The sequence below is a fragment of the Pongo abelii genome, chromosome 20, assembly GCF_028885655.2.
Source record: "Pongo abelii isolate AG06213 chromosome 20, NHGRI_mPonAbe1-v2.0_pri, whole genome shotgun sequence".
NCBI lineage: Eukaryota > Metazoa > Chordata > Mammalia > Primates > Hominidae > Pongo > Pongo abelii.
Window position 1 is genome coordinate 59,363,599 of NC_072005.2, and position 25,275 is coordinate 59,388,873.

The 25,275-nt window shown below is 43.8% G+C and overlaps 1 protein-coding gene across 4 annotated transcripts in view; it reads right to left on the bottom strand.

Moving 5' to 3' along the window:
* Positions 1 to 7,712: 7,712 nt before the first annotated feature.
* The window catches only part of ZNF160 (zinc finger protein 160), a 37,019-nt gene continuing 19,456 nt past the window's right edge, over positions 7,713 to 25,275 (bottom strand). For 2 of the 4 annotated variants that reach the window (XM_054541124.2, XM_063720252.1), the window contains 3 exons: positions 16,127 to 16,253; positions 15,212 to 15,340; positions 7,713 to 11,359 (listed from right to left, as the gene is read on the bottom strand). In XM_054541124.2, coding sequence (XP_054397099.2) covers positions 9,174 to 11,359; positions 15,212 to 15,340; positions 16,127 to 16,253 — 2,442 coding nt within the window. In that variant the 3' untranslated portion in view covers positions 7,713 to 9,173. Of the gene's footprint in view, positions 11,360 to 14,365; positions 14,611 to 15,211; positions 15,341 to 16,126; positions 16,254 to 25,275 lie in introns of all 4 variants that reach the window. The other 2 variants (XM_063720253.1, XM_063720254.1) reach the window with 2 other exon arrangements.

Sequence of the window (25,275 nt, forward strand, 5' to 3'; positions counted from 1 at the left end):
CCTTCCTTCACTCTTCCAGTCTCTGCGAATTCCGACCCGTCCTCTACTTTGCCATGTGTTTATGGGTTTCCTTTATTCTTTCCTCTCAGTTTTTCTAATTCCCTCTCAGCCCCTCTCTCTGTTTCCTGATCCCTTTGGCCCACACATTCACAGGAGGGTTTGGAGTAAGACGCCTGCATCCCGGAGAAGCACATTTTCCAGAGGGTGGAGCTGGGCAGGCAAGAACACCGGCTGTCACAGGACAGGCCCCGGGCACTGCGAAGGGGAGGCTGGGGAGCAGCAGAGCCCGGCATGAGGAGGAGGGAGGTGGGGGGCGATGACGCCTTAGGACAGGGTGGGGTCTGCAGGAGCCTAGGACCAGGCAGAGGACGCAGTCTGCGGCGCTGCGCTCCAGGGCCGACGACGGAGAGGCTGGGAGGCGCTCAGGACGGGAATCCACCTCGCGGGTGAGGACTTTAAAAAGCGCGGGGCGGGAGGAGGGGTCAGGAAAGGGTTTTATGGGGGAAGAAGACGCGAAAGGCAGGGGACAGGGACTGGTCTCAGAGCGAGTTTTACCCACATGGCGAGGTTTGAATTTACCTCGGGTGAAGGGCGCGATGCGGAGATTTTAAGGTCAGCAGAGCGGGTGTGGAAAAGGGGGACGGCGAATCGAAGGCTTAATCTACACGTAGGCACACTCTTGCTCGGCGGCGTCACCTTCACACACCGCGATCCGCTTCCGGGACTTCAGGAAACTGCACGTGCGCGCAGAGCCCGGGTAGCCTGGGGCGGAGCCCGGGGAGAGGCGGGGTCTGCGGAGGGGCCGCGGGGGCGGGGCCTGTGCAGTTTTAAGGTAAAAAGCATAGAGTTGTGTGGGCTCCTTATGTTGGAAAGCAAAATGTTTTCTTCCCACCAGGATGAAAACGGTTTATCTCAAAACTATTTTTGCCAGCGGGTTGGACCCGATCCTGCTAGGGAGTCTCCTGCAGCTCAGCGGTCTGGGAACTGGGAATTCGGTGGGGGGAGGGGAGTCCAGGAGGATCAGTGAGTGATTAGATCCAAGAAAGTTCCTGCAATTCAAATTAATTCAAGTAATTTACTTTAAAAGCCCTGAAATTATCTGTGAAGGGATGCAAACTAGACTGTGAAATGCAAAACTCTGCCCGGAATGAATGTGATACGTAATGCTATTGCCCAAAGGATCCTCCTTTCCATTTCTATCCCACACTTGTCCCAGTAGAAGAGGCAAGTCTGTGCTTCCTGAGACTTTTATAGGACAACACCTGGACCGTGGGCTGTGGACCGTGGAAGGCTAAAACCCGCACTAAGCTAGATCACCAACTGCTGCTTTAAAACACGCAATAACTTTTAAAAAATAGATATAAATTGCATTGTTCTTCCTTATACTTGTTATTCGGTTCCACACTTGACAAAACCTCAAATAACTTTGAGATAAACTTCTTTTTTTTTTTTTGAGATGGAGTCTCGCTCTGTCCCCCAGGCTCCTGGAATGCAATGGCGCGATCTCGGTTCACTGCAGCCTCTGCCTCCCAAGCTCAAGCGATTCTTTTGCCTCAGCCTCTGGAGTAGCTGGGATTACAGGCGCGTGCCACCACGCCCGGCTAATTTTTGTGTTTTTAGTGGAGACGGGGTTTCACTATGTTGGCCAAGCTAGTCTCAAACTCCTGACCTCAAGTGATGCGCCCACCTCGGCCTCCCAAAGTGCTGGGATGACAGGCATCAGCCAAGGAGCCCGGCCGAGATAAACTTTCTTTAAATCATAATATGCTTAAATCGATAATATCTAAACATAATTTTTTTTTTTTTTTTGAGATTGAGTTTCGCTTTTGTTATGCAGGCTGGAGTGCAATGGCATGATCTCGGCTCACCGCAACCTCTGCCTCCCGGGTTCAAGCGATTCTCCTGCCTCAGCCTCCCAAGTAGCTGGGATTACAGGGATGCGCCACCACACCTGGCTATTTTGTATTTTTAGTAGAGACGGGGTTTCTCCATGTTGGTCAGGCTGGTCTCGAACTCCTGGCCTCAAATGATCCACCTGCCTTGGCCTCCCAAATTGCTGGGATTACAGGCATGAGCCACCGCACCCAGCCCTGCACCGTTCCATAGAAAGAGCTTGTGTATGGCCGGGTATGGTGGCTCATGCTTGTAATCCCAGCACTTTGGAAGGCCAAGGCAGATGGATTGCTTGAGCTCAGGAGTTCAAGACCAGCCTGGGCAACATGATGAAACCCCATCTCTACCAAAAAAAAAAAAAAAAAAAAAAGAGGAGGAAAACATAAAGAGTTCATGTAGACCAGGTGCAGTGGCTCACACCTGTCCACCATTTCCCAACTGAGCTACTGCAGCTCCCTACCTCCTGGGAGCAAGCTACCTAGGAGACACTCCATCACCCACTTCCCTGTTTTGGCTGGGCCACACCCCTGGCTACTTAAAGCCCGAAAACACGGTGCGTGAACCAACCTCGTTGGGTTTTGGACATGTAAGTTACCTGAGATACCCACCACATATATACCTCTTCAACGTAACTCCTTGCTTGCTGTTGGACACTGGCGAGAACGGTGCATCTTACAGCCAGAGCTCTGTGTTACCCTGTAACATGAACTGCCCATTCTCACTCGGGTGCTCACAAACCTTACCAATAAAATTGGACAGGCTCAATAGAGCTCAACTATAAAATGGAACTGGCATATTCAAGATGAGGCACAGCAGAACCTCAAGGGACCAGTATACTCCATGAACAAATGAGTAGCTTACAAGAAGGGGTCAAACAATCCTTAAAGGATCCTCTGGCTCCTCTTGTGGCTACCTGGTACCCAAGATTCACATATATGCCCACCAAGTGTATGGCATGGTTTACTGATGTCTCTGCAAAACAATAAACACACAGGGTCTACTGGGCTTCAGCCCAGTGGATGGCCATTCTTTGACCCAGTGAATGGCCATTCAGCCAGTGGGTGGCCATTCTTGACTAAGATTAGACATAGACATTCTGCCTAATTAGCCAAACTGCATGCATTGGTAATGGCCCCTGCAGTCCACATCCACCACCGTATCTCATCACATTTTCATGACTCATGAGCCATGCAGAGTTGTGTGGAACCCTTTAATGCTGCAGGACAGCAGGGGCTCCTTTGGTCCATCCAATCTTCGAAACTGTTGTATTAAGACCTTTGTTTCAACTCCATCAATTTCCATTTCCATTTTACTCATCCCATTTTTTTTTTGAGACAGGGTCTCTCTCTGTCACCCAGGCTGGAGTACAGTTGTCCAATCAATGCTCACTGCAGCCTCCACCTCCTGGGCTCAAGTGATCCTCCCATCCTGGCCTCCTGAGTTAGCTGGGACCACAGAAGTTCACCACCACACCTGACTAATTTTTGTATTTTTTTGTAAAGATGGGGTTTCGCCGTGTTGTCCAGGCTGGTCATCCCATTTCTTAATTACCATCTAAAGATTTCCACTCTGCTGGGAGGACAGCCATGACTCTCCCCTACCTTTCCCCGCTTAGTTTCATTTTATGAATGCTTTTTTTTTTTGAGACGGAGTCTCGCTCTGTCGCCCAGACTGGAGGAGTGCAGCGGCACGATCTCGGCTCACTGCAACCTCCCCGTTCCAAGTTCAAGCCATTCTCCTGCCTCAGCCTCCAGAGTAGCTGGGATTACAGGTGTGCGCCACCACACCCAGCTAATTGTTTTGTATTTTTAGTAGAGACGGGGTTTCACCGTGTAGGCCAAGCTGGGCTAGAACTCCTGACCTCAAGGGATCCACCCACCTTGGCCTCCCAAAGTGCTGGATTGCAGGTGTGAGTCACCATACCCAGCCCATGAATGCTTGCTTTATTCACCTTTCTTCTTAATGATGATTTTAAAATTTCCACCTTCATGAGAGAAGTCCTTTGAATCTCCACTATTTTCCCTCATCCATTCTCTTCTTAACTTGATATTAATTGGCACTTGAAAGTTCCAACAGCAGATGTGGAGACAGCAAATTTGATAAGGCTTCCTGAGCTGTCTTTTGGTTTTGTAGAAGTAAGGTACCGTGGGATGTATACATTAAAGGAACAAACTTATTTTTCTCCCCTTCCTTACTTGTAGTTCTCAAGAATAACTTCAGAATGTATTGGGAAGGTAACACCCTGAAATATGAAGAAACTGGCCAAAGCAGCCTGGGCTCCATTCCAGAGCCTCCTGCCCCCCTTTCAAAGAACAGGATGTCCTTCAGTGCTTTAGGGCGGCTCATCACGGGGCCATGTGCCATAAAACCTAGGGTGGGTGCTCTCTGGGGTCCCTCAGCATCAGTGCCGGTGGGACACCAGTAGATGAGACTCCATCTTCCCCAAGCAGTTTTCCTGAGCCTTGGGGGACCAGCTTGCAATGAATCAATCCTAGGCTTCTACTGCCCCTTGTTGCCTGTCAGTAGTAAACTCACTTTATTGAACTTGTGTGCATGGGTTCTGTCTCACTGGAGTCAGACATTTGGTAACCAGTGCGAAGTGAACCTACTTCACAGGCAAGGAGAGTTTGTAATCCTACACTTGGCAGTGGGAATGTACAATGGCACACCCACTATGGAAAACAGTATGTTGGAAAACTTCCTCAATAGGGTACCTACAAAACCTTACAGCAAACATCATATATCATGGTCAAAAAGTGAAAGTTTCCTTCCCAGGGTTGGGCACAAGGCAAAGATGTACACTCTTACCACTTCTATTCCACATAGTGTTAGCAATTCTTGGCTGAGGGTAGTGGCTTATGTCTGTAATCCCAACACTTTGGGAGGCTGAGGCAAGAGGACTGATTGAGTCCAGGAATTTGAGACCAGCCTGGGCAAGATGGGGAGACCCTATCTCTACAGAAAAAAAAATTGAAAATTGGCTGGTGGCTGGGCGAGGTGGCTCACACCTGTAATTTAAGCACTTTGGAAGGCTGAGGAAGGAGGATCCCTTGAACCCAAGTGTTCAAGACTGCAGTAAGGTCTGACTGCACCACTGCACTCCAGCCTGGGTAACAAAGCAAGACCCCATCTAGAAAAGAATAATACTAGTAATTGAAATAAGAAAAATAATAGAGACCAAAAAGGAAGGCATAATAGTGTACACGATGTGATGGTTGTGGTAAGCTAATGACCCCCACCCCCAAAGATACACATACAAAGGATTTCTGTATCAATAGCCCTATACCCTGTATTACATGGTATCTCAAAGCAGAGTTTGCAGATGTGATCTGGCTGAGGATCTTGAGATGGCAGAATATCCAGGATTATCTGGTTGAAGCAACATAATCACAAGAGTCCATATAGGAAAAATACAGGTGTACTTAGAATCACAGAGAATTGACAATGCTTGCATAGCAAAGAGACAAAGAGATTTTATGACACTACCTTCTGACTATGAAAACGGAGGGATGTAGACCATGAGGTAAAGGATCTAAGTGGCCTCTGGAACCTAGCAGGGGTAAAGAAATAAACTCTCCCCTAGAGAGCCAAGAAGGATCATAGTTCTGTAAACCTGTTTGACTTCTGACCACCACACATTAACAGCATAAATTTGTGTGGTTTTTTTTGTTTTTTTTTTTGAGACAGAGTCTTGCTGTGTCGCCCAGACTAGAGTGTGGTGGCGTGATCTTGGCTCACTGAAACCTCCGCCTCAAGCAATTCTCCAGCCTCAGCCTCCCGAGTAGCGGGATTACAGGCATGCGCCACCGCGCCCGGCTAATTTTTGTAGTTTTAGTAGAGATGGGGTTTCACCATCTTGGCCAGGCTGGTCTCAAACTCCTGACCTCATGATCCACCTGCCTCAGCCTCCCAAAGTACTGGGATTACAGATGTGAGCCACCATGCCCAGCCTAAATTTGTTTTGTTTTAAGCCACTCACTTTGTGGTAATTGTTACAGCAGCAATGGGAAATTAACAGTTATGTAGAAAACCCTAAGAAATCTAAAAAATCTGGAGAACGAGATTTTAAGGAAATAGACTACCAAATTAACATACAAAAACTACTTTATTTCTATATACTAGCAATTAATACATGGAAATTGAAAATAAAATACAATACTCCTCTGGTTTGAATATCCCCAACAAAACTCATTTGGAAACTTGATCCCCAGTGTGGCCATATTGAGAGGTGGGGCCTTTAAGAGGTCATTGGATCATGAGAGCTCTGCTGTCAAGAATGAATCAATCCATGCACAGATTAATGGGCTGTGTTATCACGGGAGCAGAAATGATGGTTTTATAGGAAGAAGAGAGACCTGAGCAAACAGTATACTCAGTGCTCTCACAATGATGTGCTACATTGCTTCAGGATGCTGCAGAGTATCCACCAAGAAACCCTAACCAGCATTGACCAAAGGTCAAAAAATGTCTAGTAAGGAGACCTTTATTTCTTACACAGAGTTGCAGCCTGCAGGCTGGGAAGCATGGTCTCTACCAGAAACAACACAGGCAGTTCAGAGGAGGCAAGCTGCGGCAGGAATTTATACTGAATAGCAATATGTTGGATATTAAGTAAACATACTCAACAGGTTATGGGAGGGTCATGCGTGTGTGATAAGCAAACATACATGTTCCTAGTTTATCTACCAGAACAAAATAAAATTCTCATTTTCTATATTCACTCTTAAGAGGAAACTCATGAACATTAATCTTTTCAAATTATATCAATATTCCAAGAACATCATGAAGGAGGTTTTATCTTTATTCTCCAACACTTTTTTTTTTTTTTTTTTTTTTTTGAGACGGAGTTTTGCTCTTGTTGCCCAGGCTGGAGTGCGGTGGTGTGATCTCAGCTCACTGCAGCCTCCACCTCCTGGGTTCAAGCCATTCTCCTGCCTCAGCCTCCTAAGTAGCTGGGATTTACAGGCATGCGCCACCACACCTGGCTAATGTTTTTGTATTTTTAGTAGAGACGGGGTTTCACCACATTGGCCAGTCTGGTCTTGAACTCCTGACCTTAAGTAATCCACCTGCCTCAGCCTCCCAAATTGTAGGGATTACAGGCGTGAGCCACCATGCCCAGCCAACGTTTTTTTTTTTTTTTTTTTTTGAGAACGAGTTTCGTTCTTGGTGCCCAGGCTGGAGTGTGATGGAATGATCTTGGCTCACTGCAACCTCCGCCTCCTGGGTTCAAGCGATTCTCCTGCCCCAGCCTCCCAAGTAGCTAGGACTACAGGCATGCACCACTAAGCCCAGCTAATTTTGTATTTTTAGTAGAGATGGGGTTTCACTATGCTGGCCAGGCTGGTCTCTCCTGACTTCAGGTGATCCGCTTGCCTTGGCCTCCCAAAGTACTGGGATTACAGGTGTGAGCCACCGTGCCTGGCCTAATTTATATTTCTCATATTCTTACTATGTATTTTCACTTCATGGAAACCAAGATGCATAGCATAGGTCTTATTTGGCACACAAGAAACTGATATGGAAATAATATGGTGCATATGCATCAATGGCAATGCAGATTTTGGGGTTTAAGAATGTGAAATTAACTTTCAGTAAGATTTTCATCATACCCCAATAAGTATCCTAAGCCACAGTGTGGGGCACATAATTCAAGCGCAAAATGCGTTTATAGGTTTCCAAAACTGTGTTATTTGATTTCACCATGAAAAAATTGTTCTTGATCCTTTAAGAGCCTAGTGGTGCACTGCTATTATGTTATGAAGTATCCTACTGAGACAGGATAAAACTATGTTGGCAGAAAGAATGTGATTCATTCATAGAGAAAAACCATTCTATTTTATTAGTTAAAACATTATATCTATGATACATTCTGAATAAAACATTAGCAAAATGTGCTTCAAGCAGATAATGTGAGTTCTACTAAAGAGTATGTTACTCTACTTCTGTTGATTAAACTCTTCACTCTGACAACTATTCTCTCTTCAATTTCTTTCTTTTTCTTCTTTAGATGGAGTTTTGTTCTTGTTGCCCAGGCCGGAGTGCAATGGCATGATCTTGGCTCACCGCAACCTCCGCCTCCTGGGTTCAAGCGATTCTCCTGCTTCAGCTTCCCAAGTAGCTGGGATTACAGGCACCTGCCACCACGCCCGGCTAATTTTGTATTTTTAGTACAGATGGGGTTTCTCCATGTTGGTCAGGCTGGTCTCGAACTCCTGACCTCAGGTGATCCACCCGCCTCAGCCTCCCAAAGTGCTGGGATTACAGGTGTGAGCCACCGTGCCTGGCCTCTCTCTTCAATTTCAAAACAAGATCAATTTTTCATCACTCTTTGCTAAACAACAGGTATTGCTCTTTAATGGATAAGGGGGCAATCTTTTCCCCTGCAGTATTTCTACCACACAGTGTCTAATTACCTATTACTCTCCTCCCACAAAAATCCCAATGTCCTAGGGTCTTGGCCTGCTCCATTTCATGTTCAGTTGATAGACCATTTCTTTCCTCTAAGCCACAGTACTCTCCTGGTAGGAGAAAGGCACCCTGAACATTATCAGAATGGTGAGTGACATCATAGTTTTACATTGCTTTTCGCCACTCCCAAATGCTAATTCAGGTGATACTTAATTTTAAAAGCAAAGTCCTCCTTCTTCACAAATTGGATAGAAATAATCCTTCACCTAATCAATGATCTTCACCCAATCAATGATCCTTCCATCCCAATGATGTTTCCAAGAAACCACCATGGAAGGTGTGTAAGGATGCACAATAACAGATTTCAAAGTTCACACTGAAACTCAACAGTAGGCTTTCCAAAAAGACCTTAAATAACTCAATGAAACATTTCATAAGGTGAAGGTAACTGACTGCCTACAAATATCCTGCAACCTTTTCATATGTGAGTTAAAAATATATAATTTTTAGCATATTTGGACTTGTGAGTATTCTGCAGTGTATAATATCAAAGGCAAACAGGGAAACCAGAGACTGTTATTCCTCATAGGAATCCTCACTTACCGTCAGTCACTGGGTAATGGCCTCAGGATGCATACTACATTTGTTTGGTTTCATCAAAGATAAAAATCTTGATGCCTAGTAACCTGCGAGACTGGATAAACCCTCTGCCACATGTTTACCGGATGTCTCTTGCTTATGGCCTCTCATATCCATTAATGCTTCAACTCATGAGGGACGGGCCACTGTCACTGCATTTGTAAGGATTCTGTCAAGAATGAATTAAGTGATGTGAAAGGAGTGAATGGTACCTAACGACCTCACCACACTCATTTGTAAGGTTTCTCTCCGGTATGCATTCTGTGGTGACTTGCAAGATTTGAACTCTGCCTGAAGACCTTGCCACACTCGTTACATTTGTAACGCTTTTCTCCAGTGTGGATTGCCATATGGGTAGTCAGACTTGACCTTACCCTAAAGGCTTTCCCACACTCTGTACACCTGTAAGGTTTCTCCCCAGTATGAATTCTTCGGTGATTTGCCAGGTGCGCATTTTGAGTAAAGACCTTGCCACATTCATTACATTTGTAAGGTTTTTTCCCAGTATGGATTGCCTGATGGGTGGTTAGGCTTGAACGAACACTGAAGGCTTTCCCACACTCATTGCATCGGTAAGGTTTCTCTCCGGTGTGAGTCCTTTGATGATTTGCAAGGTGTGAATTCTGGGTGAAGACCTTGCCGCATTCATTACATTTGTAAGGCTTCTCTCCAGTATGGATGACCTTATGGGTAGTTAGGTTTGAATGCATACTAAAGGCTTTCCCACACTCATTACACTTGTAAGGTTTCTCTCCAGTATGAATTCGCCGATGAGTCGCAAGGTATGAATTATGCCTAAAAACCTTGCCGCATTCATGACATTTGTAAGGTTTCTCTCCAGTATGTATTGCCTGATGAAAAGTTAGGCTTGAACGATCACTAAAGGCTCTGCCACAGTCATTACACTTGTAAGGTTTTTCTCCAGTATGAACTCTCCAATGCCTTGCAAGTTGTGACGTTTGAGCAAAGACTTTACCACATTCATTACACTTGTAAGGTTTCTCTCCGGAATGAATTCCTCGATGACTTCTAAGGTGTGATTTTTGAGTGAAGCTCTTGCCACATTCAATACATTTGTAAGGTTTCTCTCCAGAATGGATTGCTTGATGGGTAGTCAGACTTGAACGAACACTGAAGGCTTTCCCACACTCATTACACTTGTAAGGTTTCTCTCCAGTATGAATTCTTCGATGATTTGCAAGTTGTGAATTTTGAGTGAAAACCTTGCTGCATTCATTGCATTTGAAAGGTTTTGTTCCAGTATGGATGACCTGATGGGTAGCTAGGTTTGAATGCATACTAAAGGCTTTGCCACATTCATTACACTTGTAAGGTTTCTCACCAGTATGAACTCTCCGATGCCTTCCGAGGTATGAATTGTACCTAAACACTTTGCCACATTCATTACATTTGTAAGGTTTTTCTCCAGTGTGGATTGTCTGATGGATTGCTAGGCTTGAACGAACACTAAAGGCTTTGCCGCACTCATTGCACTTGTAAGGTTTCTCTCCAGTGTGAATTCTCCAATGACTTATAAGGTGTGAATTTTGAGTGAAGAGCTTGCCACATTCATTACATTTGAACGGTTTTTCTCCAGTATGAATTAACTGATGGGTAGTTAGGTTTGAATGTCCTCTAAAGGCTTTTCCACACTCATTACACTTGTAAGGTTTCTCTCCAGTATGAATTCGCCGATGAGTTGCAAGGTATGAATTGTGCCTGAAGACCTTGCCACACTCATGACATTTGTAAGGTTTTTCTCCAGTATGGATGACCTGATGAATAGTTAGATTTGAACGAACAGTAAAGGTTTTGCCGCACTCACTGCATTTGTAAGGCTTCTCTCCGCTATGAATTCTCCTGTGACTTGTAAGGTTTGAATTCTGAGTGAACGCCTTGCCACATTCATTACATTTGTAAGGTTTTCCACAACTGTTTGCTTTTCGTCTTTGTGTGAGTAATGAAAAATGGTTAAGTTCATGATATTTTTTAGACCTGTGGGTTTGGACACTAGAAGGAATTTGTTGAAGTGGTGACACTGAGGAACCATTGTTGGTAGACTTCTCAACTTGATTACATTCATACATTTTCCCCTCACCTTGAAATAGCTGCAGTTCAGGCAGATGCGAATGAAAGCTTACTCCAAGCTGATTGTTCATAAGCTTGTTTTCTATGTCTCTTCTATCGCGTTGATCTCTTTTACCTTCTTTCTGGGTCATAAGCACTCCCTTGTAATTTCCTGTGTCATCTCTCCATTGACACTCAAAGTCATGCATATTTTTCTGGGGTTCCTTGAAGGAAAAGTCTTCAATGTCAGGGCTTTCGTGTCTTTCCAACACCACTGTGTGGAATACTGCTTCTGTACTGCTCTTCTCTTTTGGTAGCAAATCCTTGATTGTACATTTAGGAGGGTTATCTACAAGATATAAAGAACCACATAATTTCCAATTAATTACAGTATAGAAATAAATATTTTACATTGCAAACATATTCCACCAAAAGTAATACTTACATCGAACAGACTTTGGAACTTCAGAACCATGAATTTCAATTGTTAGGAACAAAAATGTTTTTTTTTTTAGACGGAGTCTCGCTCTGTCACCCAGGCTGGAGTGCAGTGGTGCCATCTTGGCTCACTGCAAGCTCTGCCTCCTGGGTTCACACCATTCTCCCGCCTCAGCCTCCCGAGTAGCTGGGACTACAGGCGCCCGCCACCATGCCTGGCTAATTTTGTTTTTGTATTTTTAGTAGAGACGGGGTTTCACCATGTTAGCCAGGATGGTCTCGATCTCCTGACCTTGTGAGCCACCTGCCTTGGCCTCCCAAAGTGCTGGAATTACAGGCGTGAGTCACCGTGCCCAGCCAAAAGTAGTATTTTTTAACAAAGCAAATGCAGTTACATGTAATTCAAATATTTGGGAAGGGCTGGCCATTGTGGCTCATGCCTGTAATCCCAATGCTTTGGGAGCCTAAGGTGGGAGGATCACAGGAGGCCACGAGTTTGAGACCAGCCTGGGCAATATAGCGAGACTCCATCTCTACAAAAACAAAATAATTTAAAAATTAGGCCAGGCGTGGTGGCTCATGCCTGTAATCCCAGCACTTTGGGAGGCTGAGGCAGGTGGATAATGAGGTCAGGAGATTGAGACCAGCTTGGCCAACACAGTGAAACCCCATCTCTACTAAAAATACAAAAATTAGTCAGGCGTGGTGGCATGCGCCTATAGTCCCAGCTTCTCAGGAGGCTGAGGCAGGAGAATTGCTTGAACCTGGGAGGTAGAGGTTGCAGTGAGCCGAGATTGTGCCACTGCACTCCAACCTCGGCGACAAAGCAAGACTCCGTCAAAAAATAAAAATAAAAAAATTAGTTTGGCATGCTGGTGTGTGCCCCCAATTCTGGATACTCAAGAGGCTGAGGGTGCTGGGTGCAGTGGCTCACGCCTGTAATCCCAACACTTTGGGAGGCCGAGGCGGGTGGATCACCTGAGGTCAGGAGTTCGAGACCAGCCTGGTCAATATGGCGAAACTCTGTCTCTGCTAAAAATATAAAAAAATGGCTGGGTGTGGTAGTGGGCACCTGTAATCCCAGCAACTTGGGAAGCTGAGGAAGGAGAATTGCTTGAACTCAGGAGGTGAGGTTGCGCCATTGCACTCTGGCTTGGGCAACAAGAGCAAAACTCTGTCTCATCAAAAAAAAAAAAAAAAAAAAAAAAAGAGGCTGAGACATGAGGATTGCCTTAGCCCAAGAGTTCAAGGTTACAGTGAGCTATGACTGTACCACAGCACTACAGCCTTAGAGACAGTGAGATGTCTTAAAAAATAAAAAAATAAAAAAAATTGGGGCAGCCTAGATTCAAACTACCTATGACCAAAACACTCACACTGTGAATCCTATGTTAGCCATCAGAGGATTATTTCTCCACCAGGACCTCATGGCACATACCAATTGGCCAAAAACATATGGCTATCTCAATTGAAGAAAAATAAGTTATACACATTTAAAGCATATTCATTATGCACAAATACATACTAAAGTACAACACAATATATTATAATGGCAAAGAGCTCACAGGAAACATAATTAAGAAGCAGGAATTTTGAACTGCAAAACCATAATAGCACTAGGAAAATGAATATTCAATAAAACTATGTCAGAAAAAAATGTGTTGAAATACTTGTTATATAACTATCTATATCCACACAGAGCAGAAAATTTTGCAACATTAGTAAGTGGTACATGACAGTTATATTTCTTTCTTTTTTTTTTCTTTTTTTAGACAGAGTTTTGCTCTGTTCCCCAGGCTGGAGTGTAGTGGTGTGATCTCGGCTTACTGCAACCCCCGCCTCCAGGGTTCAAGTGATTCTCCTGCCTCAGTCTCCCGAATAGCTGGGACTGCAGGCATGTTCTATCACGCCTGGCTAATTTTTGTATTTTTAGTAAAGATGGGATTTCACCATGTTGGTCAGGCCGGTCTGGAACTCCTGACCTTGTTATCTGCCTGCCTCTGCCTCCCAAAGTGCTAGGATTACAGGCGTGAGCCTCTGCACCTGGCCTGACAGTTATATTTCACAATACATGCTGAAAACCATAATGTATTAATTTTATGAAAATCAACTAATAAGATATTCTAGCAGCCTATGATAAAATGAATTGAGAGGAATAACTGCATATATAAAATGTTCTTGTTTAAGGCCATGTGTGGAAACTTAAAAAAGAAATTATTGGCCAGGCGCAGTGGCTCATGTCTGTAATCCCAGCACTTTGGGAGGCTGCAGCAGGTGGGTCACCTGAGGTCAGGAGTTCGAGATCAGCCTGACCAACATGGAGAAACCCCATCTCTACTAAAAATACAAAATTAACCAGGTATGGTGGCGCATGCCTGTAATCCCCAGTACTCGGGAGGCTGAGGCAAGAGAATCTCTTGAACCCAGGAGGCAGAGGTTGTGGTGAGCCGAGATCACACCATTGCACTCCAGCCTGGACAACAAGAGCGAAACTTCATTTCAAAAAAAAAAAAAATTATTGTCTGTGGAATAATAAACAGTTTTCTCTTAAAAGAAGGATTTTTATTTAGAACCAACACAGATAATAAGAACTGGAATATGATTTTTTTAAAAATTCTATATTGACAAATTATAGTTATACATATTTACAGGAAACAAACTGATATTCTGTTATAGGTACACAATGTGGACTGATGGAAACAAGCTTATTACCATATAAGTCATCTCAAAATCCTATCATTTACTCCTAATGTTTTCACCCAGTGATCAACATCTCCCTATTCCCTCCAGTCCCCAACCTGTGGTAACCCACACTCTACTCTTTGCTATTAGTTTTATTGGTTTAGATTCCAAAAGTAAGTGAGAACACGCAGTACTTGTATTTCTGTGCTAAAGCCTGGAAAAACAGAATACGCACCCCGTGTAAGAATGAGGATCAACGAGAGAATGATTTTGTTAGGCGTCTTTACGGTTATGCTGAGAACAATCTCAGAAGACAGAACCCACTCGCTTATCACACACCCCCATGAAGAGTGGCAAAAGCAGAATGGAAGAAATGGCTGAGGGACCTCAACAGGCAGAGACGGCTGGAGACTCTTCCATGAAGTTTGGGACAGCAGATGCCAAGGAGCAGCAGCCAATGTTTCCATCTCCTGAGCAGGTCTTCCACGCACAGGAAATGGGGTGGAACATAAATAGGTCTAGATGTCAGGACTAAGGACTATGGAAGCTTCCCCTCTGACCCACATGGACTAAGAACTGAGCACCACATGGAATTAAATACAGAGGGAGAGACCAAGAAAGAAAGCAGTCTCTTCAAAAGGACCATAGAGTTCAAAGACTTTGCCTCTATCTCTAAGGCAACTTATTTTCCCAAAGAACTCTCTCATTTGCAGAGAGTTTCCCACTTTATTTATTTATTTATTTTGAGATGGAGTTTCGTTCTGTCACCCAGGCTGGAGTGCAGTGGCATGATCTCGGCTCACTGCAACCTCCACCTCCCGGGTTCAAGCAATTCTCTTGCCTCAGCCTCCTGAGTAGCTGGGACTACAGGCAGGCGCCACCATGCCTGGCTAATTTTTTTTTGTATTTTTAGTAGAGACAGGGTTTCACAATGTTGGTCAGGCTGGTCTCGAACTCCTGACCTCAAGTGATCTGCCCGCCTTGGCCTCCCAAAGTGTTGGGATTACAGGCGTGAGCTACTGCACCCCCTCCCACACTCTGGTTAATGAGTGGCCTTCTCTCTGCCCATGTGAGCTCTTACCTGTGACCACACCTTTGACACATTCCCGCATTCTTGGTTTTCTTGCTATTTTCACACAGCTCTTCACAGTCCAGGGCTCTTTCCCTTCCTCCAACATGGAGATAATATTCATATCAAAATGACAGAGTCCTGTTTATAAGAAGAAAGGATCACAATGTGCCGGGGCTTTTCCAGAATCCCAGCCCTATGTTTACATGAGAGGACATTACATGTGGATCTATGAAAACTTGAAAAATTCATCCACTGGGCCAGGCATGGTGGCTCACGCCTGTAATCCCAGCACTTTGGGAAGCTGAGGCGGGCGGGTCACAAGGTCAGGAGATGGAGATCATGATGGCTAACACGGTGAAACCCCGTCTCTACTAAAAATATTAAAAAAAATTAGCCAGGGGCGGTGGCGGGCGCCTGTGGTCCCAGCTACTCGGGAGGCTAAGGCAGGAGAATGGCGTGAACCTGGGAGGCGGAGCTTGCAGTGAGCCCAGATCACGCCACTGCACTCCAGCCTGGGCGACAGAGCGAGACTCCGCCTCAAAAAAGAAAGAAAAAATCATCCACTGAATGCCTCCTTCTGAACACGCAGGAAACACGGTACTGCTGATAGAAGGCTCTATTCCACCAACAACTTAATCCAAAGCAGAGAGGTAGAAAACAGGAAATCTGACATTTCAAAAGTCTAACACAATGTATTATGCATACAGAAGCTCTGAAACCTCAAATGATGCAGCACAAAGGAGGCAGAACATCTGAAAAAGGGGAAGATTAAAGTCCAGGTTTCCCATGATTAAGCTTTCCATTTCAGAGTCAACAGGACTTCAATCTCAGTCAAGCAATGCAGGGGCTCTCCAGGGACTCACAAGGGAAAATGCAACAATAGACAAGAACAGATCTTGACTTCTGGAAGAAAGTCATCCTCACCCAGAGAAACAAGGTTCCAGTAGTTCTCCAGCATCACGTCCCTGTATAAAATCCTCTGAGCAGGGTCCAGGCATTTCCACTCCTCCTGAGAGAATTCTATGGCCACATCCCTAAATGTCAACCGTACCTAAAATGAAAAACACATTTCACCAAGTGGCTAAGGGGAGAGTTCAAAATTTCACATAAAAGGAGAAGAGGAGAAAATTGTGAGAATAGGTTAAATTGAAGTGGGTGAGCTGACAGATCCAGATTGTGACAATGTGACACACAGATTTGGTCTTCATCCCCCTCTCCTGACATGAGAGCTCACTTGAAATCTGTGGAGTGATAAGTATCTTTTTGTATATTAATGGGATAATTGGTGGCTGGAGCACCTAGGTAGCTTCAGGATGGAGCAGTCACTGGAACTGAGGCTCGGTGGGTGGTCACTGGAAAGACTGAGGCTCGGTTAGACTAAGCCTCTGTCCTCTCGGGAGGGCAGAGGGAATGAAGGTTCAGCTGATCACCAATGCCAATAATGGAAGCAATGCCTCCACAATGGGGCCTCCATGAAAACTCAAAAAAGACAGAATACGTGAGAGAATACATCCCAGCTCCTCACTCCTTTCCCATATCTCAACTAATAGATCACTTCCATCTAGATGTTCATCTGTGTGCTTTGTAGCATCTTCTATAATAAATGGGTAAATACAAGTAAAGTGTTTCCCTGTGTTCTGTGAGCCACTCAAGCAAACTAATCAATTCCAAGGAGGGGGTCATCAGAATTCACAATTCACAGCTGGTCACTGAGAAGCACAGGCCACAACCTGTGTTTGTGACTGGCATTAAAGTGTGTGCGCCGTTGTGGGATTGAGCCCTCAGCCTATGGGAGCTGACCCCATATCCAGACAGACAGCGTCAGAATGGAATCAAATATGGGAACACCTATTTGGTGTCTGTCGCAGAATTGTTTATTTGATGTGTAGAGGAAAACCCAATACATCCAAGATCACAGAAGTATTTGTATTATGGAAGCAAAGTAGGAGAAACTGAGTCTGTTTTTCCCATATTTTCCTACACATTAAGGAATCTGAGCAAGTTATGTCTCCCTAATTCTGTTTTATTACTCTTTTACCTAACAGGTTGTGATATCCTCTATATCAGTGTCGATTTCTCAGTTTTATGGGCAATAAGTATACAAATAAAAAACTGAAAACAAGGTTATCTCTATGGAAGTGTTAGATATTATGTTTGACATACTGAGTGATATTCAATATCTACATGAACTAAATAAGCACAACAGATATCTTAAGAAATGATAATGCGGCCGGGCGTGGTGGCTCACGCCTGTAATCCAGCACTTTGAAAGGCCGAGGCGGGTGGATCACTTGAGGTCAGGAGTTCAAGACCAGCCTGGCCAACATGGTGAAACCCCGTCTCTACTAAAAATACAAAAATTAGCCAGGCGTGGTGGCAGGCGCCTGTAATCCAAGCTACTCGGGAGGCTAAGGCAGGAGAATCACTTAAACCCAGGAGGTAGAAGTTGCGGTGCGCCGAGATCACGCCACTGCACTCCAGCCTGGGCGACAGAGTGAGACTCCATCTCAAAAAAAGAAAACTGTACTGAAGTGATGCTGTCTATAAGACAGAGGAGTAGAAAGTCCCAAGCACTACCCACGGAGACACAGATTTAATAACACTACATGGACCAAATTGTCTTTGTGGGAAATCTGGCAACCACATCAGAGGTCAGAACTCTTTTGAAACACCTACTCACCTGAGGCCCTACCCTGGCATGATGTAGTATCACTGTGAGAAAACCACACTTCCATTTTCTCCTGGGGAGAGAAAGTATGGGAATATCCATCTAACATTCTGACTTTTTTTTTTCTCTTTTTTCCTGTAACACAACACAAGGCTCATAACGTTCTGACTTTTCAGGGCACTGCTAAGGGACAAGTTTCTGTCTTGCCTGAATATAAACACTGAAGTAACAGGACCCCAGGTAAGGAAGCTACTGAGAACAAAGCCATCCATCATAAACCAGAGCTTGTAGCAACGTAGGCAGACACTAGGTGGCGGTGCAGCCCCCAGCTTACTAGGACACCAGCGAGGCTGCGGAACAGCCAGCAGACAACAGAGGCATTCCTGCATACAAACTGGCACAACCTCTTTAGTTAAGCTACAATCAAAAAGTCCACAGAGGACGCATCCCTAGAAAAGGCTTGACGGATCTCCAGAGCCTCTAGTCAGGATGACTGTAGCATGTCTTCCCTGAAGGAAGCCAGAATCAAAAACTACAAGCGGCTGATTAGTGAAATGCTGTGGTCCCAACAGGAGATAACGAGATATCAAAAGAAGCCGGGCACGGTGGCTCACACCTGTAATCCCAGCACTTTGGGAGCCGAGGAGGGTGGATCACGAGGTCAGGAGTTCGAGACCAGCCTGGCCAAAATGGTGAAATCCCGCCTCTATAAAAAATACAAAAATTAGCCGGGTGTAGTGGTGGATGCCTGCAATCCCAGCTACTCGGGGGGCTGAGACAGAGAATCGCTTGAACCCGGGAGGCGGAGGTTGCAGTGAGCTGGGATCTCACCACTGCACTCCAGCCTGGACGACAGAGTGAGACTCCGTTTAAAAAAAAAAAAAAAAAAAGCAAAAGAAAAAAAGAAACACGGACCATATGCAGCAACATATTAAATCACCACAAAGTAATACTAAAGAAGCAGATATATGTATATACATTATCAAAGAAATAACAATAAGACTCCTAAAGTTGCTCAATGTATTAAGACAGTAGTCATAAACAACTTCAGAAAATCACAAAAACAATAAATATGAGATTATCAACAAAGAGATAACTATGAAGAAGAAACAGAAATTCTAGAGCTGAAAAACATAACTGAATTAAAAAACACACTAGAGCCAGGCGTGATGGCTCACGCCTGTAATCCTAGCACTTTGGGAGGCTAAGGCGGGCAGATCACGAGGTCAGAAGTTCAAGACCAGCCTGGCCAACATGATGAAACCTCGTCTCTACAAAAATACAAAAACTTAGCTGGGCATGGTGGCGGGCGCCTGTAATCCCAACTACTTGGGAGGCTGAGGCAGGAGAATAGCTTGGACCCAGGAGATGGAGGTTGCAATGAACTGAGATCGCACCATTGCACTCCAGCCTGGGAAACAAGAGTTGCCATCTCGGGGGAAAGAAAAATACACAAAATTAGCCGGGTGTAGTGGCATGAGCCTGTAGTCCCAGCTACTCAGGAGGCTGAGGTAGGAGGATCATTTGAGCCTAGGAGGTTGAAGGTACAGTAAGCTATGATCATGCCACCGTATTCCAGCCTGGGCTACACAGTGAGACCCCGTCTGTAAAATAAATAATAAATAAAAGGAGAAAATGAAATAGAAGAATGATGAAGATAGCCAGGCATGGTGATGCGTGCCTGTAATCCCAGCTACTCAGGAGGCTGAGAGAGAAGAATCAGTTGAACTCAGGAAGCAGAGGTTGCCGTGAGCCAAGATCACACCACTGCACTCCAGCTTTGGGTGACAAAGTGAAACTGCATGTCAAAAAACAAAAAAAAGAAAAGAAAAAAGAAAAATGAACAAATGAACATAGCCTAAGGGAATTGTGGAACACTGTCATGTGTGTCAACTCCAATGTCAAAGTAAGAAAAAGGAGTATAAGAGAACTTAACCTACTGTGTCTGAGTGAAAAAGAAAGAAAAAGTCTGTATACCCTCGTAAGTAGTAAGGCAATTGGAGCAGTAATCAAAAAAAAAAAAAAAAAATCCTAGAACAAAGACCAGGAACAAATGCATAATTCATAAGCACTGTACAATTCTACTCAATGTTTAATGAAGAATTAACAATTCTCAAACAATTCCAAATAAGTGAAGAAGAGGAAACAACAAAAAACAATTGTATGATAACACCCTTAGTCTGACACCACCCAAGCAAATATATGACAAGGAAACAAAAGTGTAAGATATTATTCGTGATAAACACTGATGCAAAAGCCCTCAACAAAATACTAGGAAACCAAATTGTAAAGACATTAACAGGATTATAGCCCATGACCAAATGGACTACACACTGGGAAGACACGAGTGGTTCAACAGAAGAAAGTCAATGTAACACACCACACTGACATGGGGAAGGACAAAAACCACATGCTCATCTCAATCGGTGCAAAAAAAAGTTATTTGACAAAATTCAACATAGTTCATGATAAAAGTGCTCAACAATTCGGGCACGGTGGCTCACGCCTATAATCTCCGCACTTTGGGAGGCCAAGGCAGGTGGATCACCTGAGGTCAGGAGAGTTCGAGACCAGCCTGACCAACATGGTGAAACCCCGTCTCTACTAAATACAAAAAATTAGCCAGGCATGGTTGCACATGACTGTAATCCCAGCTACTTGGATGGCTGAGGCGGGAGAATCTCTTGAACCCAGGAGGCGGAGGTTGCAGTGAGACTGTGCCACTGCACTGCGCTCCAGCCTGAGCAACAAGAGCAAAACTCCATCTAAAAAAAAAAAAAAAGGCTCAACAAATCAAGGAAACTTCAGAATATTAGATTTGGCAAAGATTTCTTGGCTATGACACCAAAAGCAAACACAACAGCAGCAAAAAAAAAAAAAAAAAAAAAGGGACTGCATCCAACCAAAAAACTTTTGTGCATCAACAGATGCTACTAAGAGTAAAACAGTATGCCTGTGACAAGTCCTAGCCAGAGCAATCAGGTGAGAGAAACAGAAGGCATTCAAATAGAAAGAGGGCCTGTAATCTACAAAAAAGAGGGCCTGTAAAACTACAAAAATAGTTTGCATCTGTAATCACATCACTGTGGGAGGCCAAGTGAGAGGACAGTTTGAGTCCAGGAGTTCGAGACCAACAACATAGTGAGACTCTGTCTCTATTTTTTAGCAACGACAACAAAAACAACAAACGAAAAGGAAAAGGAGGAAGTCAAATTATCTCTCTTTGAGAAGGATATGATTCTGTATCTAAAAAACCCTAAAGATTCCAGTAAAAGACTCCTAGACCTGATAAATGACTTCAGCAAAGTCTCAGGATTTAAAATCAAGGTACAAAAATCAGCAGGATTCATTTTTTTTTTTTTTTTTTTGAGACGGAGTTTTGCTCTTGTTGCCCAGGCTGGAGTGCGATCTTGGCTCACCACAACCTCTGCCTCCCCAGTTCAAGCAATTCTCCTGCCTCAGCCTTCCTAAGTAGCTGGGATTACAGGCATGCACCACCACGCCCAGCTAATTTTGTATTTTCAGTAGAGACTGGGTTTCTCCATGTTGGTCAGGCTGGTCTTGAACTCCCGACCTCAGGTGATCCGCCTGCCTTGGCCTCCCAAAGTGCTGGGATTACAGGCGTGAGCCACCACGCCCGGCCCAGTCAGCAGTACTCTTAAAACCAATAATGTTCATGCTGAGAAACACATCATCAAGAATGCAATCCTATTAAAAATAGCCACACCCCTCAAAAAATGCCTAGGAATATGTCTAACCAAGGTGGTGAACTATCTCTATGAGGAGAACTACAAAATACCAGTGAAAGAAATCAGAGACAACACAAACAAATGGAAAAGCATTTCATGCTCATGGGCTGAAAGAATCAATATCAATGAAATGTCCAAACTGCCCAAAGCAATCTACAGATTCAACAGTATTCTTATTAAATGACCAACATCACTTTTCACAGAATTAGAAAAAACTTCTAAAATGTATATGAAAGCAAAAAAGAGCTCAAAGAGCCAAGACAATCCTAAGCAAAAGGAATAAAGCTGGATGCATCAAATTACCTGCCTTCAAACTATATTGCAAGGCTACAGTAAACAAAACAGCATGGTACTGGTACAAAAACAGACACATATACCAATGGAATAGAACAGAGACCCCTAAAATAAAGGCCCACACCTCCAACCAACTGATCTTCAACAAAATCAACAAAAATAAACAACGAGGAAAGGATACCCTATTCAATAAGTGGTGCTGGGAAAACTGGCTAAACATATGCAGAATAATGAAACTGGACCCCTATCTCTTGCCATATAAAAAAATTAACTTGAGATGGATTAAATACTTAATATAAGACCTCCAAAATCCTAAAAGAAAACCTAGGAAATACTCTTCTAAGACTTTGGCCTAAGCAAGGCCTAAGCAAGGAATTTATGAAGACCTCATAATATATGCAGCAAAATAAATGCAGCAAATAAAAGGAATTTATGAAGACCTCATAATAAATGCAGCAAAATAAAAAATAGACAAGTGGAACTTAATTAAAGAGCTTGTACACAGAAAAGCTATCAACAGAGTAAACAATCTACAGAATGGGAGAAAATACTTGCAAACTACGCATCTGACAAATGACTAATATCCAGAATCTATAAGAAACATAAGCAAATCAACAAGAAGAAGACAAATCACCCCACTAAAAAGTGGGAAAACAGCATAAACAGACACTTCTCAAAAGAAGTCGTACTACTGGCCAACAAGCATATAAAAAAATGCTCAACACCCCGATCATCAGAGAATGCAAATCAAAACCATAATGAGACACCATTTCATACCAGGCATAATGGCTATTACTAAAAAGTAAAAAAAAAAAAAAATAACAAATATTGACAAGGCTTCAGAGAAAAGGAAACACTTTTATACTCATACACTTATGGGAATGCAAATTTGTTCAGACCATGTGGAAAGCAGTTTGGAGATTTCTCAAAGACTAAAAATAGAATTACAATTCAACCCAGCAATCCCATTACTGGATATGTACCCAAAGGAAAATAGATTGTTCTATCAAAAAGACACCTATATTCATACGTTTATTGCAGCACCATTTACAATAGCAAAGACATGGAATCAACCTAGGTGACCATCAACAGTGGATCAGATAAAGAAAATATAGTAGACATATACCCTATGGAATATTATACAGCCATAAAAAAACAAAAAATCACATCCTTTGCAACAACATGGATGCAGCTGGAGGCCATTATTCCTAGCGAATTAATGCACAAATAGAAAAACAAATACCGAATGTTCTCACAATGGAAGCTAAACACTGAGTGCACACGAACACAAAGATGAGAACAATAGACACTGGGGACTCCAAAAAGGAACAGGAAGGAAGAGGGGAAGGGCTGAAAAACTATCTATCGGGTACTATGTTCACTACTTGGGTGATGGGATCTTTGGAAGACTAAACCTCAACATCACAAAATATACCCACGTAAGAAACCTCACGTGTACCCCCGAATCTAAAATAAATAGTATAAAATGAATCAAATAAAAGTATGTACCAATGTACACACAAAAATTCAAATCCATGAGACACATTCTGTGGAAAAATGAAATTGTTTTACCTACTATAATCTCAGAAAATGCTTCTAAAATCAGATGTGGCCAGGTGCAGTGGCTCATGGCTATAATCCCAGCACTTTAGGAGGCCAAGGCAGGAGTACTGCTTGAGCTCAAGAGACCAGCCTGGGAAATACAATGAAACCTCATCTCTACAAAAAAATCAAGCCGGGCATGGTGGTGCGTGCCTATAGTCTCAGTTACTCCAGAGGCTAAGGTGGGAGGATCACTTGAGCCCCAGAGATCAAGGCTGCAGTGAGCTGTGATCACACCACTGGACTCCAGCCTGGACAACAGAGTGAGACCCTGTCTCAAAACAATAAACAAACAAACAAATAATAAATAAACAGATGTATAGTAGTTTTCCCCCATACCAGCAAGCAATCAATTGCGCAGCAGACACCACCTCGGTGTCCTCCAACCCCAGTTCAGTTTCAACACCATCTACCTGGAGATAGTGGCAAATCCCACAGGTTGAGGGTTCAGTCCCACTTTGGGTGCCAATAGCAAGCCCCAGGTTGTTTTTCCTGTGCTTTTGACAGACTGACTATTAAGCAGGGTTCCTGTAACTCCCTCATTGGGTTCAATTAATTTGCTAGACCTCACAGACCTCAGGGAGACACTTTATGTACATTTACCCATTTATTATAAAGGATATTACAATGAATACATATGAAGAGATGCATACAGTGAAGTATTGGAAAAGGGGCTGGAACGTCCATGCCCTCCGAGTATGCCACCCTCAGGAATCTCCACGTGTTCACCTATCCTGAAGCTCTCTGAACCGTGTGCTTTTGCATTTTCATAGAAACTTCATGAAGTAGGCATGATTAAACCATTGGCCACTGGTGATCAACTTAACCTTCGTCACCTCTCCCCCTCCCTGGTAGCTGAGGAGTAGAGTTTAAAGCCCCAATCTTCCAATCTTGCCTTGGATATTCTGGTGACCCAGGCCCCATCCTGAAGCTTGTTGGAGGCTGCCAGCTATCAGTCAATACATCAGCACGCAAAAAGACAAGACTTTGGAAATTCTATAGATTTTAGGAGCTGTATATGCCAGGAACTGGGTCAAAGACAAAGGCCACGTGAACAATCCACTGGTAGATAAAGATAAAGCATACCATTTCATTTCGTAAGGCCTTCCAAAACAAGATAAACTGAACGAATAATTGAGAAAGGGGTAAGCAAAGAAAGATCATTTTTACAGTAGAATAATGTGTAATTGAAAGGAAGACAACAGTGCGTATATAAAGAATTAAACCAAGCCAGGCACAATGGCTCATGCCCATAATCCCAGCACTTTAGGAGGCACAGTCAGGAGGATGGCTTGGGCCCAGGAGTTTGAAACCAGCCTGGGCAACATAGTGAGACCCTATCTCTACAAAAAACAAAAACATAAAAAATTAGCTGGGTGTGGCAGCACACAACTGTGGTCCCAGCTACTCAGGAGACTGAAGTGGGACAACTGCTTGGGCCAAGGGGGTCAAGGCTACAGGGAGTCATGACTGTACTATAACCGAGTACCCTCATTTTTCTAAGAAAAAGGGAGTTATTATTTTTTTCTCTTGTTTTCTCTTTTCTCCATTTTTCCCTGTTCCCTACTTCCTACTTAGCCCTTCAGAAATACACTTATAACCTTTTACCTCCCCTTCACCAGATACTCTCTACAGGGCAAGTTCATCTAACTATGTGCTTCGAGCTCCAGAGGGGAATCTCACTTGCCAGGTTACCTCGAGAAACAGAAATCAATCTACAACCCAAAGTCCTGCTACAAAACTCTCTCCCACCCGGAGAG